General features: G+C 36.6%; 1 protein-coding gene across 1 annotated transcript in view; it reads right to left on the bottom strand.

Annotated features, from left to right (window-relative positions):
• RABL3 (RAB, member of RAS oncogene family like 3) overlaps positions 1-19234 on the bottom strand; it is a 43210-nt gene that overhangs the window by 16032 nt on the left and 7944 nt on the right. The window contains exons 3-4 of the mRNA XM_004373647.2: positions 5660-5789; positions 2647-2761 (exon numbers count right to left, since the gene is read on the bottom strand). Of these exons, the coding sequence (XP_004373704.1) occupies positions 2647-2761; positions 5660-5789 (245 nt within the window). The remainder of the gene's footprint in view (positions 1-2646; positions 2762-5659; positions 5790-19234) is intronic.

Below are 19234 nucleotides of genomic sequence, written 5' to 3'. Positions count from 1 at the left end.
AAAAAAAAAAAAAAAATAGGTTCCACCTTAAGAAACTATAAAGAGACAGCAACATAAACATAAAAGCAAGCAAAAGGAAGGAAACAATAAAAAACAGAAATCAATAACATTGTATACACAAAAACAATAGAGAAAAGAGATGAAACCAAAAGAAGGTTCTTTGAAAAGATCAATAAAATTGATAAACCTCTAGCAAGACTGACCAAGATACATAGAGAAGATACATATTCATATCAGCAATGAAACGGGATATTACCATAGAATCTGCAGATATGAAAAAGGATAATAATACTGTAAACAACTCTATGCACATATATTCAACAACTTAAATGCAATAGATCAATTCCTTAAAAACCACAAACTACTGAAACTCACCTAACATGAAATAGATAACTTGAATAGTCTTAAATTATTAAAGAAGTTAAATTTGTAGTTAAAACTTTTGAAAAAGAATTCGTCAGGCCCTGATGGTCTTACTGGTGAATTCTTCCAAACATTTAAAGAAGAAATAGCACCAACTACACACAATCTCTTCCAGAAAACAGAAAAGGAAGAAACATTTCCAACTCATTCTATGAGGCCAGTGTTATCCTCATACCAAAACCAGTCAAAGATAATACAAGAACAGAAAACCAAATCCCTCATAAGCATGGACAAAAACCATTAAGAAAATATTAACAAATCAAATCCTACAATATATAAAATGAGTAATACACCATAATCAAAGAATGTAAGATTAGTTCAATATTTGAAAATCAATCAGTGTAATCCACCATATTAACCGTCTAAAGAAGAAATCCACTTGACCGTATCATTTGATGCAGAAAAAGCTTTTGACAAAATTCAACATCTGTTCATGACAAAATCTCAGCAAATTAGGAATAAAAGGAAACATTCTCAATCTGATAAACAGTATCTACAAAAAACCTACAGCTAACATCATATGTACGAGTGAAAAGATTGGAACAAGATCAGGATCACTTCTATTTAGCATCAGACTGGAAGTCATAGCCAGGGCAATAAGGCAAGAAAAAAGAAATAAAAGGAATATAGATTAGAAAGGAGGAAATTAAAATTTTCTATGTAGAAAATCCTAAGGATTCTAACAAAAAACTCCTAGAGCTAATAAATGAAAGGTCACATGGCAACACTCAAAATCAACTGTATTTCTCTCTATCCTAGCAATGTACAATTTGAAACTGAAATTTAAAGAATACATATTAAATACTTAGGTATATGTCTAATAAAGCATGCACAGAATCTGTATGCTGAAAACTACAAAATGCTGATTAAAAAAAAAAACCAAAGAAGACCTAAATAAATGGAGAGATATACTGTGTTTGTGGACTGAAAGACTCAACAAAGTAAAATCGCCAATTCTCTCCGATTTGATCTATAGGTTTAATATAATTCCAATCAAAATTCAAGCAGAACTTTTTGTCGACCAAGACAAGCTGATTCTCAAATTTATATGGAAAGGCAACTAAACAGAATGCTAAACAATTTTGAAAAGAATAAAGCTGGATGAAATAACACTGCCTGATTTTAATACTTACTGTAATACTACAGAAATCAAGACGGTGTAGTATTGGGAAAAGATAGTCACATAGATCAGTGGAATAGAATAGAACCCAGAAATGACCCATATAAATACGGTCAATTGCTTTTTGGCAAAAGAGCAAAAGTAATTCAATGAAGAAAAGACGGCCTTTTCAACAAATGGTGTTAGAACAACTACACATCCGCATGCAAAAGTCAACCTCAACCTAAACCTTTTATCTTACACAAAAACTAACTCAAAACAGATCATAGACCCTAAAACTTCTAAAAGAAACAAAGGAGAAAACCTTCCTGATTTGGGGTTAGGCAAAGAGTTCTTAGACATAACACCAAAAAGCACAATCCAAAAAGAAACAAATTGAGAAATTAGACTTTTATCAAAACGAAAAACGTTGTGAAAGACACTGCTTTGTGAAAGACATTAAGAGAAAGAAAAGACAACCTATATCACATGAATGCAAGATGCTAATAATAGGAGATACAGTGTGCAGGGGGGAGAGGAAGTATATGCAAACTCTGTACTTTTTGCACAATTTTTCTGTAAACCTAAAATGGCTCTAAAAAAAATAAAGTCTATTAAAACAATACACATTTTAATGGCTTTTGAACTATTTAGCAGACTGCATTCCAAGAGCATTATACTAATTCACAGTGACCACCAGCAATGCATAAAAATACAAGTTCTTCTGTAATTTCCACCGTACTGATTATTGTCAATAAAAAAGAAAAATTTTGTTTAAAAAAAAAAAAAGACATCTACAGACCGGGAGAAAATATTTGCAAATCAAACATCTTACAAAGTATTATTCTGGAGGGTAAACCAAAACTAAAGCCCACTGCCATAGAATTGATTGCGACTCACAGCAACCCTAGAGGACAGAGAATAACTTGCCCCACAGGGTTTCCAAGGCTGTAATCTTTATGGAAGCAAACTGCCACATCTTTCTCCTACAGAGCAGTTGGTGGTTCGAACTGCCGACCTTCCAGTTAGCAGTCAAGTGCTTTAACCCGGGCTCCTTTTTGGAGAGTACATTCCTACAAAATGCTGTAATATTTCAAACCAAGCGTGAAGTAATTTGGGCTTACCCATTTGTTACCAAGACTCCGGTTGGTACCAAATCCCTGTTGAGAGCTTCCAATGACCAACGATACAAGTTTTGGGATGATTTCTTATTTGTTAAGTCATGTACTAAAATAATACCTAAAATAATCAGAGAATATAATATCATTACTGTAATAATTCCTCTTCATTTTACAATTGGCAAAGCAGAGTTTGGAAATATAAGCACTAGGCTGTTTAAGGAATCTAGTGTTCTATTATGACTAACAAACTTAAAGACATAATTATTTTAAAATTCCCTCTACATATTCTTACAAATAACTACAAAACTTTCTTTGTCGGTTATATAACTTATTATTATTCTATAAAGGCTTACAAAATGTCATTAAAACTTTTAGAATGTTCTTTCTTTTTTCTTCATTCGGCAAATCCTGAATGCCTATTCCGTGTCTGGTCCTAGCTGTAGAACCACCTCATTAATAAAGAGAATCAAAACAACTTCAAGTACATGCATGATAGTCATTCAAAAGTTATGTTGTTTCTGCACTGCAAATAGTACCATAGTACTGTCAGAGACATCAGTATATACACATTACTAATATTCACTAAAAAGAATATTAGATAATAAAAACTTATTAAAATGGTATTGATTTAATTTGCTTCAATTGCTATTCTTTAGCTGACAAAATGTCTTCTACATCTCTCGGGCCTAATCTACTCAAAGTCTAATTTTCTAGTTCTTGGAATTTATGTTTAGCTCTGTAAGTTTGCTATCTATGAGAAACTTAGTTAATAGAGTAAAAGAAATATGCCACTGGAAGGGGTAGGAAGAGATAGTCAAGAAATACGAATAGTAGAAAAAAGATGAACCGTGGAGAGACTGAGAAAAATAAAATGTGTTAAAACACAAATACAATAAAATAGAATTAGTTAAGATCCTAGACAGAAAGGCAGAACTGGTAATTATTATAATAAGATATAGATAAGAGAAAAATCTTTAATGCCTAGTGGAATTTAGGATATCATCTTGTGGACAAAGACGCTAACCTTTTCCTATATCACCCGTAGTCTACTGTGAAAAGAGGACGTGAAACTGATGATTCCTCCATCCTCAAGACGTGGGATTCATCAGTTTGAAAAAGAAAAGCAGAAGAAGTAGAATAATTCGACTCCTTTAGTTTTTACAGCCATCTGTGCAGCTAAGGTGCTTGTGTAAGCTACAGGTGACTTGTTCCAACAGCTCAGATAAACCTGTATTTCTCCTGGTGTCTGGAACAGAGATCTGCCTCTTGCTTCCATATCCAATTGCACTCATTCGACCTTCCTTAATGAGGGGCTCTATTAGGTATCAAGGACACATAATGGAGAATTCATTAAGATAAGGAATAACAAGCTTCTGCCAAGAGAAATGTTCCAGAGCTAAGGTAAAAGAAGACAGAAGTAGGTTTTTCAATAAACAACTTAATAGGGAATTTTTTTTTTAACTTTAAGAAACAGAATATATTTCAGCCTTATCTGTAATACCTACATAGGACATAAGTTCATGATAACATTCAAGGACACAAATCTCTAATGAATACTAGGTATAGAAAAGATAATCAAATAAATAGGAATTTAGACAGATTTCTTTTTCAGCACTTACAAGTTTGCAATTCAGAATTCTATGAAGTTTCTAGGACTTGAATTGTTTGATCTTATTATTTATAATTTTTTTTACCCTACCTCTTTCCCAAGAAGATCTAAATGGCAAGAGGTATTATATGTCCAAGCTTCCCTTGGCTAGGTCAGATTGATATTAACTTTGACAAGTCATTTGACTGATATAATCCATGTTTATCGCTTCATTCTTAAACTAGGGTTCATTTTCTTCATTCCTTTTCTCTAAGAAGTCATTTCTAACACTCTACCAATTTTAAATTATCTTAATGTTTTTCTCATTTATATATACTGCATTAATATATGCCATTACTATATACTTTTCTTCATGATGATGACATATTAATGTCACTATCCTGTAAGTATGTTTTGTTTCATTTAAGAACATTTCGTTTCTTAACTGTGACACTTTCTGATGGATTTCTGACTAGATGGGACATGGGACTAAACTCATACAACTCATCTCGTACTCTGAAGTACGTATCCCATGGCAAGAACCTTCTTGACTGCTTTTTGTGGTACCCACAACACCCTATGATGTGGGAAGATAGTGAAAGAGGAATATAAGGAATAAAGAAGGTACTCAATAAATGCAATGCTTACCTAACATTGAAGAAGATCTAAACACAATGTAAATGAGATCCTATTAATAGCTACACATTTACCAGGAGAGGAGGGGTAAGGTGCCAAATCTTTGATATTTCAATCAAAGGCAAATTAAAATTATATTTCACAGTAAAAGATGTTTTAAAAAAGGAAAAATAAAAAGATAATGAAACATATCCTACAGGCATCAATGGTTCAGTCCCGACACATAACACAGTAGGCATTCTATGAATTACAATTATGTCTTCTATTACACACCTCCATCTGGAAGTCTGCTCCAGGTATTTGCATATCTGTAACTGGAAGAAATTTCTGCACCCCTAAAAACACTCCCAGGCAGCTCTTTATAACTGCATAAGCCTCCTTCTCAGGAGCAGATGGAAGAGATCCCTGTATCTCCTGTGACATCTGGCTTAGAACGGAACTGCTAATGGTTCTCCCGTATTTACTCAACTGACTGGAGAACGGCACTCCCAGGGGACAGTGTTTTGAAAGTTCCATGTTTTATGTCTTACCCCAAATATAATTTTTGCAATATTTAGTTTATGACAATAATACAACTAGAAACACTTAGATGAACCAGATATTTAATGCTCTGAATTGCCTGGTTAAAATCTAGAAACACAACTGGAATGTGATGTAAAGGTTTAAATCAACAGTTGTGAATACATTAGATTTTTCTCAAATTAAGATGAGTACGACATTCCCCAGCATTTTATGTTAGATGATCTCTATTCCTAGACCATTAATATATGGTAGAAATACAAAACGCTTTACCATTTACAGAATTGTAGAATACTGCTCTTGTGCTTTTCACACTGCTGGCACTGCCCACAGAGCCTCCAACATCCCATAATTCTATATAGTAAGTCTTCTCTTCTGGGGTTCCTTCTCTGTAGTCATGAACCTAACAAATCAATAGATTAAAATTATTACAGCAATTGAAACAACTAGTAAGCACTCTCTTTCCAGTTTAAAGCACTGGACATTCCGTATCAGCCATTAGCTAGTTATTATAACTTATAAGTCACAGTCTCTTTGGGTTTACATTCCTTATCTATAAAATGGAAAGCACTGGTGTTAATATCTAAGATCTGTTCCAACTCCAATATTCTGTGGTTTGCCCTGGAAGGGTGGTGTAACAGTAGAAAGTGGTTTTTTATCTTCTTGACAAAGGTGTACACTTCATTAAAATGCCAGTTGGCCTCCAAGTCCATTTTTTCTTCTTTGCTCAACAGCTTTTACTGAGTACCTCTCAAATTATAAGGCAGAGTCAATTCCAATTAGGCAAAGTACCACCATTCCCATCTTTCTAATCAAACTGCTTTCTTAAAGATGCCAATGGCTTTCTTGCCAAATCTGAACGTCTCTACTATCTTCAGCCCCTTTCTGACTCCTTGCTGAAAACGTTCTCTTACTGCCCACTATCCTGATTCATCTCACTCTCTGTTCACTTGTTTTTCTATCCCTTTTACTGGGTTCTCTTTCTTTTTATCATAAACTTGTGACTATTCTCTGTACCTCAGTGTTTAACCTCTGTCCTTTCCCCCACAACATTTTCTTGTGTTTCAGACACCTTTGGTTTGCTAAGCCAACAACTATTCCCAGTTCCCTTTTTCCACGCCCTCTCTTACTAGACAGGCTGGAAAGCCAGGTGCCACTTTGCTTCTCTGGCAGTTAGGGATGGTCCCATGACCTAGGTTTGCCCAGTGAGACTTAAGGGGAAGTCTGCTGGGGGCTTCTGGGAAAACTGTTGCTTTCCTGACAAAAGGAACAAATGTTGATGCTGTGCCTTCTCCCTTTTTCCTGCCTTGAACAAAGACACAATGCTTAGAACTACAGAGCCAGTCTGCAATCCTGAAGTGACAAACAGAACTGCTAAGGATGACTGTGCACAAAGAGCCAGGGTCTTTGATGGCATCACTAAGCCACTGCACCAAACCTGGAACTAACTACCTCCAGACTTCCTGTTACATGATATAATCAAATATATTTATTTCTTAAATCAGGAATCATCAAACTGCAGCCCATGGATCAAATCTGGCCTACCACCTGTTTTTATAAATAACATTTTATTGGAACATAGCCAGGCCCATTCATTTACATTTATCTATGGCTGCTTTCTTAGAAGGGCAAAGTTAAGTAAGTTGTGACAAAGATCCACAAAGCTTAAAATATTTACTATCTGGCCCTTTTCATAAAAAGTTAGCTGATCCCTGGCTATTCTGTAACTTGCAATGAAAAGCAATCCTAATTAATATAGACAATTCATTCACTTTCAGGGCTTAAATTATTATTTCTCTGTGAATCTCCAGATCTAAATTCAGATTACTATTTACACTTCTGCATTTACAATTACATACTGGCTTCATTATAGACTACTGATTCTTCTTTGGATTTGTGCATGCCTCTCCATCCCTGGTGGTGCAGTGGTTAAGAGCTCTGCACCAAGAGGTTGGCAGTTTGAATCCACCAGCCACTCCTTGAAAACCCTACGGGGTAGTTCTACTCTGTCCTACAGGGATTGACTCAACAGCGACAGGTTTGGTTTGATTTTGGTTTCTCCATTTCTGCAACCATTTCTCATCCTAGTCCATACAGTCTCACATTTAAACTATTCCAGCAGTCTCCCAGCATGCTTTTCTATTTTAATGTCTCATCTCTCACTCCTCCCTGACTCCTGAAATCTTCCATCATGCCTTCTGGAACTCAAAGATGAGTCATCAGCAAAATCCCCCTCATCTTCAACTTCTTTTCTGAGAACTTCTCATTCTAACTGACACACTGCATTCCCCTGAGGACAATGCCTCACCTGCGGCCCTCTTGGGTGGTAGCTATTATCTCTCCCACCCCTTGTACCACTGGGCCTGATTGCATAGCAGTGATTCTTTTTGCTAGCTTTGAATTTGAGGCCATCGGATTACCAAACCCGCCCCCCCCCAAAAAAAAACCCAAAACAAAGCAAAAAAACAAACTAATTGCCGTTGAGTCGATTAATGCTTCTTGGTAATCATTCACAAACCACGGGGCTATTTTCCCTCATTCCTTCAAGATTTCAGATCCTAACTCACTGCTCCTCCACCACTACTTGTGTCATAATTCTTTTTTTTTTTCTGGGTCAAAACAGACATGCTTTTATTTTGTTTTGTTCACAAAAGGAGACAGGAAGTTGAAAATAAAGCAGTAGATAAAGATATTGCAGGAAGGAGATTTCCACTTTTTTTAATTTCATTGATTTTGTTGTTGGTGGTTGTTGAGAATATACACAGCAAAACATACACCAATTCAACAGTTTCTACATGTACCATTTAGTGACACTGATTAAATTCTTCGAGTTGTGCAACCATTCTCATCCTCCTTTTCTGAGTTGTTCCTCCCCACTAAAGTTCCTATCCAATCTTTTGAGTTGGTGTTGTCAGTTTGATCCCATACAGTTCTTAAGAGTATAATGCTCAAAGCAGATATATTTTACTAGTAAGCTAAACTACTATTTGGTTTTAAGAAGACTTCAGGGAATATTTTTGGTTTAAGGTTTAAAGATTATCTCAGGGCAATAGTTTCAGGGGTGCATCCAAACTTCATGGCTCCAGAAGTCTGGAGTCCACAAGAATTTGAAATTCTGTTTTTCATTTTCTCCCTTTTGATCAGGATTCTTTTAGAGAATCTTTAATCAAAATGTTCAGTAATGGCAGCTGGGTACCATCCAGTTTTTCTGGTCTCATGGCAAAGGAGGCAGTTGTTCATGGAGTCTATTAACCACATATCCCATATCCTCCTCCTATTCCTGACTCTCCTTCGTCTGTTGCTCCAGGTGAATAGAGTCCTGTCATAATTCTTGGTGATTTCAATACTTATACAGATAACCTTTTCAATATGCTGGCCTCTCAGTTCCTTGCCCTTCTCTCTTCCAAAGATCTGGTTCTCTACTCTATTTCAGTTACTCGTTCCCATGGTCATACCTGAGTCCTTGTAAGCACCAACAACTGTAACCCCAGTGTCATGGATTGAATTGTATCCCCCCAAAGTATCTCTCAACTTGGCTGGGTCATGATTCCCAGTATTGTCTAACTGTGTACCATTTTGTCATCTGATGTGATTTCCCTATGTGTTGTAAATTCTATCACTATAATGTAATAAGATGGATTAGTGGCAGTTACATTGATGAGGTCTACAAGATTAGTGTCTTAAGCCAATCTCTTTAGAGATATAAAAGAGAGAAGTGAGCAGAGAGACATGGGTGCCTCATACCACCAGGAAAGCAGTGCCAGGAGCAGAGCGAGTCCTTTGGACCTGAGGTTCCTGTGCTTAGATGCTCCCAGACCAAGGGAAGACTGATGACAAGGAGCTTCCTCCAGAGCCAACCAACAGAGAAACACTTCCCCTGGAGCTGATGCCCTGAATTTGGACTTGTCACCTACTAGACTGTGAGAGAATAAATTTCTCTTGTTAAAGCCATCCACTTGTGGTATTTCTGTTACAGCAGCACTAGATGACTAAGACACCCTCCATAATCTCAATTTTGAACATCTCCCTCTTTGATCACCTCCTGTCTTTTAAGTTTACTCCTTCTAATACTCCAACTCTAATAATCTTTGATCCCACAGGGCCCTACAGTTAATTAATCCTAATACCTTTCACAGCCCTCCTCCCACTTCCAAGTCCTCAGGTTCTTTCTAACTAAGCATAAATTCCATAATCCGTTATTATAATCACCCTCTGCCCCTCTCTCACATTTTTTTATTCATCTGACAAAATTCCAACCCTGGTTAAATCCACCTCTCTTCCTACTCCACACATGCAACCCAGCTAGCTAACTCTGGAGCTCAGAAAAATACACATTCCAGCTGACTGAGTTCACTTTAAATTCAAGTGTGCCTTTAGAGCTGTCCTTTAATCAGTTACATACTCCATTTACTCCTTTTCTCTACTAGATAATTATTTCATATGCTATTCTTTCCCCAGACTTCCAATATCTCTTCCCCATCCTCAACCACAGCTGATAACTCTGCTTCCTAAGACAGAAGCAATCAGAAGAGAACTATAGTCTGCTCTTCCTACATCTATCCACCACCCTGCATCTGTACCCATATACTCTGCCTTCCCTTCTGCTATTATAGATGGACTGTCTGTGCTCCTAAGGCCAACTTCTCCTCTTGTGCATAAAATCTTATCCCCTCTTGCTTACTCAAAGATGTAACTCCACCAATTCTCCCCCTCTCCCTTATGTGAATAATTTTTCCTTCTCTGCTGAATAATTCCTACCAGCATACAAACATGCCACAGTTTTCCCCATCTTACAAGCAAAAAACCTCTTGACTTCATGTTCTCCAGCTACCATGCCACTTCTACGTTCCTTTTTATAGCAAAGCCCCTCCAAAGAGTATCTATTCTCAACTGTAATCCTTTTTCTCATTTTTTCTTTGGAACTCATTCTTATCAAACTTTTGTCTCCATCACCACACTGAACTATTCCTTGTTAAAGTCACCAATGATCTCCTCATTGCTAAATCAAATAGTCAATGATCAGTTTTCACCTTACTCCATTTGACACAATTGATCATTTCTTCTATCATGCAATACTTTCTTCACGTAGCTTCCAGGATATAACACTCTCCTGGTTTTCTTCCCACCTCACTGGCTAATCCTCAGTGTCCATTTTTCTGATCTCTAACTGCTAGAATATCCTAAGGTTTAGTTCTTGGATCTCTCTTCTTCTCTACCAACACTTGCTCTCTTGGCATTTCCATCTATTCTCATGACTATAAATGTTACCTTCATGCTGATGAATTCCAAACTTATATCTATCCTGGAACATCCCTTGAAATCAGACTAGCATACCCACCAGACTACAATTTGAAAGTCTAATAGGCACCTCAAACTTTAACATGTCCAAAAATAATTTCCTGATATTCCTTTCAAAACTATTCTCTCAGTTTTCTGTCTTAGTTAAAGGAAATTCCATCCTTCCAGTTAACTTGGACTAAAAACTTAAAAGTGATCCTTGACTCTTCTCTTTTATATTGTACATCTGATTTGTCAGCAGAACCTGTTGCTTTTACTTTATGAATATATCCAAAAACATATCACCACCTCCACTATTACTCCTTGATCAAAGCCTCTATCCATTTCTTTGCCTGGATTAATGTAATGGTCTCTCAACTGGTCTCTCTACTTGAGCCTTGGTAACCACCCCCCTCATTTATTTTCCACACAGAAGCTACAGTGATCATTTTAAAATGCAAGTTAGGTCATACTGCCTTTCTGCTCAAAACCCTCCAATGACTTTGTCACTCAGAGTACACGCCAAATCTTCTCCTTTTCTCATGGTCTAGATTCTTTAAGCACTTATTGTCTGTACTATATAACTACTTCAGAAACAAATTCCAATATATGGCAACCTTACCTACATAGTTAACAGCCATAGTATACCATGGTGGTTCTTAAAAGGGGCATAGATTAGAATCTTCCAAGACTTTTTTCTTTGAGAAATATACATGTCAGACCTCATTCCAGACCTTTGAAGTTCAGTCCTAGGCATGGATATTTTGAACAATTCTCCAAATGCTTCTGATGTAACTCCTATTTATGGACTAGTGATTTTATTGAATTGTACTATTTTGGTATCAAGAGGTCTAGATTATAGTCCTTGATTGCTACTGGTTATCCCTGATAACCAGTTTCTTTGCCTATAAAAGGAAAGAGTTGTATTAGGTGATTTCTATTTACTAGCTTTGAAATAATAATTTTAAAAAAGATAGCTCAGTAGTTAACACAGATGTCATAAAATGCACTAAAGCTCACCTACTATATGCAACAAAATGCTTCACACTTTTACTTATTTGCAATTTTTTTTGTCTAAATGCTTTTCACCAAGGAAAGGGTTAAATAAATAAGGTACTCTATAGAAGTTCCACTGACATAAAGAGAAGACAATTACGAGACTGATAACAAAGAGTGTAGGACAGAAAAATGAGAATAATAAAGCCATTGCAGTCTGGGACCACTTTGGATAATGGAAATTAATCCTCTATACTGTGATAAAAGGTCTCATTATTTTGCTACGTGGCATAAATAACTGATAACAAACGATCATGCCAAGTCATCAATAAAGAGGCTTAACTACATGAGTTCTGTTTAAGAAGGCAGAGGCATATATATTTTAGCAAGATTTTTAAATCAAAACAATTGAAACAAACAATACTGTTACAAGGGATAAATTATCAGTTATTAAAAAGCTCATCCGCTTCAGTGAAGCTTTCCCGGTCCTGCCCTCCTCCTCTGCCCCAAACAACCAGGGCGGGTTAGCTGCCCCTCCTCTTTGCTCCCACAACACCCTGTACTCTTGTCTATCATTTCACTAACCACACTGTCATATTTCCCTGCCTACATCTTTTCTATTAGACTCTGAGCTTAAGGACAGGGACCCTGTATTCTTCATCTTTGTAGCTCCAGAAAACAGCATTAATATTAGCACATAGTAGATACCTGGATGTTTGTTAAATCGATGAATAGATTTAGGATAACTCATCCTCTAAGATTTAATAATATTCAGTATATTATTATTTTACTGAATTCCAAACCAACCAAACTACCAAATCCATTGCTGCTGAGTCGATTCCAACTCACAGTGACCCCACTGGGTTTCTGAGGCTGTAAATCTCTACGGAAGCTGACTGCCAGATCTTTCTCCCATGGAGCCGGCAGTGGTTCAAACTGCCGACCTTCTGGTTAGCAGTCGATCGCTTTACCCACTTCGCCACCAGGGCTCCTTATGGAATTACAGTAATTCTCAAGTACTGTTCTGAGAATGAACTAAATCAGAATAGGAAGTTTGTTAAAAATACAGATTCCTAGACCACCCCTGAAGCTTCTGGTGTAGGGCTCAAAAATCTATAATTTAAAAAAAAATCTCCCTAAGGGATCTTAGGGATCCTGATGGAGCCCTGGTGGCGCTGTGTCTGGCTGCTAACCAAAAGGTCAGCCATGCAAAAATACCAGCTGCTCCCCGGAAACCCTATGGGGCAGTTCTACCCTGTCCTATGGGGTCGCTATGAATTGGAATTGACTGGACGGCAACGGGTTTGGGTTTTTTAAGGGATCCTGATACATAGTTACATTTGGCAACCATTGCAGTACACCACTTTTTGCTCTGAAGTTATTCCAAATGTCTGATGTCACCTCTCCTAAAAGACTATAACTCCTCTGAGAATAGTCATCATGTTATATAATCCCAGGGTAGTCTGCCTGCTTAGCCTTGCAATGTTATCAAGTCTGTTAGCCAACACTCTCTGGCTACATACACACCCAACCCAGTTTGACCCCATTCATTTTTCCTCTTCTCCACCATAAAATACCTTCTCTAATCAAATCTTCTCATCCTTCCAGAATTAGAAGAGAAGGTACTCTCTTTCCAACTTGCTCAATCAAATCTGGCTAAATTTAACTTAATTCAAATGGAATGAGCCTCAAAAACTTTAAACCTGTGGCTTGTAACTTATAGCTATGGCATTATATGTTTTACATAAATGAGTGATCTCCAAGGGAAAGCTTGACATTATAACAAGTATTGCTCTTGACACAACAAGTGGTACCTTGATGGTGGGGGGTAACGCTAAACTATAAGAAATGTGTTTTATATCTAAATCAGGTCATCAAGGACCTGATACTTAAAAGTCATTACAGACCTCACAGTTATACAAGGAAAGATTTTCTCAACAGGAAGCAACAGTGTGGACCTTCTCATTTACTCACCTCTTTACTTTTTATCGGAAACCAAACCAAGACTAAGAACAAAAGGTTTTTGGCTCAGTTGAAGAGTTCACTTTTGTTTATAACTCTTAAAAAGCAGAAACCAATTTTAGTAAGGAAAACGACACACACTAACAAAGAAAACTGAATGTTGTGGATGCTTCTCAGTAAGTTTGGTTTAATACTCCTGCCTGCAGAATTACACTTAAAAAGAGGCAGGAGAGTAGGAGGTCTTGGATAGAGTCGGGGGAAAAGAGAAGAGGGTAGAAAAGAGCAACTGGGAGCGTGACCGTGGGAAGCAGAAACTGAATTCGTCTCATTCGCTGCTGTACCTCCACCTCCTTGCATGGTGTCTGGTCCCCAGAAGGTATGCGATCTATGTATTGAATGAACAAATGAATGAATGAATGAATAATATGAAGATTATTGCTAATTGCCTATTCCTTTTTAGTGACTCCTCTTTTGCTTTCAGCCAAGTTCATTTCCTCTATTTTGAAAAAAATTTACTTTTTCCTTCTATTCTGTACCTATTCTGTCCACTATTTAACTTCTAAACTTGATGAAAGATTGATTTAAATCTGTATTTCCTCTCTGCCTGCTCACATCATTTGGTTTCTGCCACCTATATTCCGTTGTATTTTCCAAGGTCAGTACTGACTTTGTCACTACCAAATCCAATGTGTGTGTGTTTTTTTTTCTTTTCTCTCATTTCTTATACCTTTGCATAATACTTTTCATATTAAAAATCAATCCCTCCTTCTAATCCTTTTTTACTCCTATGGTATTTCACCACCTTGGCTATCCTACTACCTCTTTTGATCAACCCTTCCCTGACCCCTCTTTAACCTTCAACTCTCTATACAAGGTCCCCAAGGTTCTCTCTCTGCTCCTTCTTTCTAAATTTTCTTTTTAAAAAACCTCATCAACTCTCATGGTTTAGCATTATCTCTATACAGATGATTCCAACTCAGAATTCTCTCCTGAGTTTCTGTACCTCACTTCCAACTGCTTTCCGTATAGTTGCAGTTGGATAGCTACCAGATACCTCCCTTTACCATGTCAGAACTGAACTCATCATTCCCTTCTCTTCCATCTGTAATATATCCCCCTTCTTGGGGAATAGTCCATCCACCCAACTGTCCAAGCCAACCATTCAATAATTAACACCCAGTATAATTTTCCATTTTTCTCAAGCACCTCATTTTCTCTGTTGATCTGCTATAACTTATTTTCTATACCAGCAGTGTCCAATAGAACTTTCTGTGATAATGGCAATCTCCAATATAGTAGCCATTAGCCACATATGACTATCAACTACTTGCAACGTGGCTAGTTCAACTCAGAAACTAAATTTTAAATTAATTTAAATAGCCACATGAGGCTAGTGGCTACCATATTGAACAGTATTAGATACTTTTCTCACCATTCTGGAACATTTTGGAACAAGAGGCAGTACAGCATAGTGGTTAAGAGCACAGGATCTTGAACCAGACTTCCTGGGTTTGAACCCCAAATCCATCACTTAGTAGCGATGTGACCTTAGACAAGTCATTTAACACCTCTGGGCCTCAACTGCGTTGTGGGAATTAAATGAGTGATATGTAAAATGGGTGCCCAGCACAAAGTAAGCACTATAACATGTTAGCTATCATTATTATTGCTATTTTAGGTCTGTCTGTCTATCTGTCTGTCTAGTACATACATATATCACATTGAACAATGAACATATATACAAACACATACATGTATATATATAATATATATAAACCAGGAGGAATCCTGGTGGCACAATGGTTGAGCACTCAGCTGCTAACTGAAAGGGTGGTGGTTTGAACCCACCCAGTGGCACTGCAGGAGAAAGACCTGATGATCTGCTCCCATAAAGATTACAGCCTAGAAAACCGTATGGGGGTAGTTCTACTCTGTCACATGGGGTCGCTATGAGTTGAAAATCAACTTAACAGCACCTAACAACACCACCACCAACATACATAAACCTAGTCCCACTCACCAGATCCCATCTTATATTCTTTGTTAGCATAAAGACCATGCATTTTGATTGTAGGCTTGTACATTGTTATGCTGCCCAAAGAGGAATTCAATAAATATTGATTGTATGCAATGTGTAAATTAGAGTTAAAATCCCATTACAGTGAACTCAAAACGACAAAATCAATTTTCTTATAATTTGTGAAAAGATTAAATTCTCAAATCTTGTTTTCATAATTAAGAGTAGCCATGCAGTCGTATTAGTCCCATTACCCTTAGCCAGCAAAATTAGAAGAATGAAGAATACCACAAAATAAAACTTTTTCTCCCCTTCCCCTTCAGTTCAGTTATGAACAACCTCTGCACTCAATACTAAATTCAAAATGTTAATAGTTACCAAGTACATACATTAAACTCATTAGCTTCACCTGGTACTTGAAATTAAATAATTGCATTGCCATCTTTACCACTCTATTTTTCGTTGGCTCTGAACAGATTTGAAATGAGCTAAATGAGGAAACTGTTTCTAAGAGAGTTTTGAAGAGTGTATATTCATGGATCTACAGCAGTTCTGAAGATCCCCTCTCAGAGGTTTCAATAACACAGAAGCTGTAATTGCAATATAAACGCTGCTATGGAAGACAGTGTTCTTTCAAGCTATTTCAGTAAAAGGTTTATAAAATTTAATCATTCTTTCTGAAGAGAACTGTTCACTTTATTATAACAATAGTCAAAACGATTTACATGTCTATGACAACTTTTCTTGAGATTATGGTTTAAAAATGCCTTTTACTTATGGTGTCTCTCAAGAAAAGTATTCTTCCCGAAGATGGAAGACAGAGATCAACCAGTCTAGGACACAATGAACAGTAATAAAAGCAAGGTCATTTTCAGCACACATCCCATTCTTCCATAATGATGCAATTCAGGTCACGCTGGCTTTAAAGGAGTCATATTAGTACCACATTCATTCCAGTAAAATCAGTTACATGATTACATGGCATTTGTCTTCGACTACTGCAGCTTTTATTCCAGCTTCCTTCTGGGCAGCTTTATGCCCTCCCCAGTGTTCATTGTAAGTACGGAGGGAATTTAAACATCTGCAAACAGTCTAGTATAAGCTGACTCAAGGAAACTCTAACTTCCGTTTCTCTAAAAGTGGAGGTTTCCAAAGGGAATTGCTGCTGTTACTTCTAAAACTTGGTTAAGAATCTCAAGAATTTACTAATCTCATGTTGTCTTATTCACTGAGACTTGCACAGTACTCCTTGCAGACACAACCAAATCTCCACCCTCATACACAGGGGATTGCCAGGACAAAGTTTCTTTTGGAAATTCTGCCACCAGCTACCCCAAGACACTTTATATCCCAGTTATCTTTGGTTAGCATACATTTGGGGCCCTTAATTAGTCTTTCATATTTTTACCCACAAACTGTTTTCTGCTTCCTCTGCCCATCTATCATTCAACCCCCAATTGCTCCCTTTCTCCAAATTTTTCTACTTTCTTCCTGGAGCACTACTCCATGGTTCCAAAATTCCATTACATCGTATCCTTAACCTCACTGTATTAACTGACATCTGCCTCTACCCTGAAGATACAACTTCTCCGATTGCCCTCTCAGACGGATGCTGTTCATTCTTCTACATTCTTAGTAGCTTGGAGTTGAGAAACAGGAATTGCCTTGCTTATCCTCTAAAGCTATTTCTAGTACATTATCAAAGGATTATAAGAAAACCTGTGTTTTTCTGAGGCTTTGGAGCATCTAGCCATCCTCCCTTCCCCTTTGTCTTATTGTTGGTATCTACTAGCCTCCTATCAGCATCTGGTTCACAGTCTTGCCCCTCTGTTGTAAGTCTTGCATTAACCACTTCTACGTCCACCTGGGAAACTCATTCCACACCCTACCCAGTGTTCCTCAAAGTGCTGTTCACCGACACCAGAATCATCTTAGGTGCTCATTAAAATGTGGATTCCTGGGCAACACGCATACCTCTGAACCAGAATATCTGGTTTTGCACAAGCCCAAAAATCAAACTAAAGACTAAGATTAGTAGACTGACTACGAATTAAAAAAGTCTAACTATATTCTGTTTACAAAAGACACATCTTAAATATAAGGACACAGAAAGCATGAAAGTTAAAAGACAGAAACAAAATACATCACTCAAACACTAACCAAAAATAACGTGGTATAACTATTTTAATATCAGACAAAATAGACTTCAAGATAAGATATATCACCAGATATACAGAGAAACATATCACAGTGATGAAACATTAAATCCTTCAGAAATTTAAACATTTTAAAATTAATACACACCTAATAACATAATCTCAAACTATATACATGAAAAACTGACAGAACTAAAATGAGAAATAGACAAGTCCACACTTATAATTGAAGACTATAACACTCATTTCTTAGCAACTGGTGAAACAAGCAGTCAAAAAAATTAGTAAAGATTTGAACAAAATAATGAACAAACTTGACCTATTTAATACACTGCATCCAACAATTACAGAATACAAACTCTTTTCAACTGCACATGGAATATATACTCAAATCGACGACATAATGGGACAGAACACAAATTTCAAAGGATAAAACCATACAGTGTATGTTCTCCGAGCACAAGGAAATTAAGCTAGAAATCAATAGTTAAAATATAACAAACATTCTTGGAAATGAAGCAGTAGACTTCGAAATAACCCATGAGTCAAAGAAGAAATTACAATGGAAATCAGACAATACTTTGAGCCAACTAATAATAACCAAAATGTCAGGGATGCAGCAGTGGTCATACAGAAATTTAGACCTTAAGCTCTATAAGAAAGCCTGAGAAAGTAAATGAAACAATTACCCATTTTAAGAAGTTAGAAAGAAGACAGCATATTAAACCCGAAGACAGTATGCACATAGTAAAGGTAAAAACAGAAATTAATGAAATAGAAAATAAACATACAAAAAAAGCAACAAAGCCAAAAGCTGGTTCTTGACAGGATCTGGTAAGATTGATCAAGAAAATAAGATAAAACCTACAAATTACTCATACCAAGAATGAAAAGGTAATATTATTATAGATCCTACAGATATTAAAAGACAATAAGATATAAAAACAAATTTATTGACAATAAATTTGACAATTTACATGAAACAAGCAGATTATTTCAAAAACAAAAGTTACCAAAACTGACACAAGAAGAAATATAGAAATATTTTCCAACTATTAATGAAATTAAATGCTTATTTAAAAACTTCCCCCTAAGAAAAGCTTAGGCACAGATGGTTTCTCCTGTGAATTCTTTCAACTATCTAAGGAAGAAATAAAATCAATCTCACACAAACTCTTCCAGAGAACAGACAGAGAGATAATACTTTCCTACTCATTTTATGAGGGTAGCATACCCCTGATACCCAAAATCTACAAGAAGATTATAAGAAAGGAAAATGATAAGCCAATCTTTCTCATGAATTTACATGTAAATATCTGGAAAAAAAAAGTTAGCAAACTGAATCTATTGATATATGAAAAGACTCATACATCAAGACTAAGTTGGGTTTATTCCAGGAATGCAAGATTGGCTTAACATTTAGAAATCAATCAACATAAT

This window comes from Trichechus manatus, unplaced genomic scaffold (genome assembly GCF_000243295.1).
Source record: "Trichechus manatus latirostris isolate Lorelei unplaced genomic scaffold, TriManLat1.0 scaffold00026, whole genome shotgun sequence".
NCBI lineage: Eukaryota > Metazoa > Chordata > Mammalia > Sirenia > Trichechidae > Trichechus > Trichechus manatus.
Note: the sequence above shows the minus strand (reverse complement) of the source record. Positions and strands in the feature narration are given on the sequence as shown.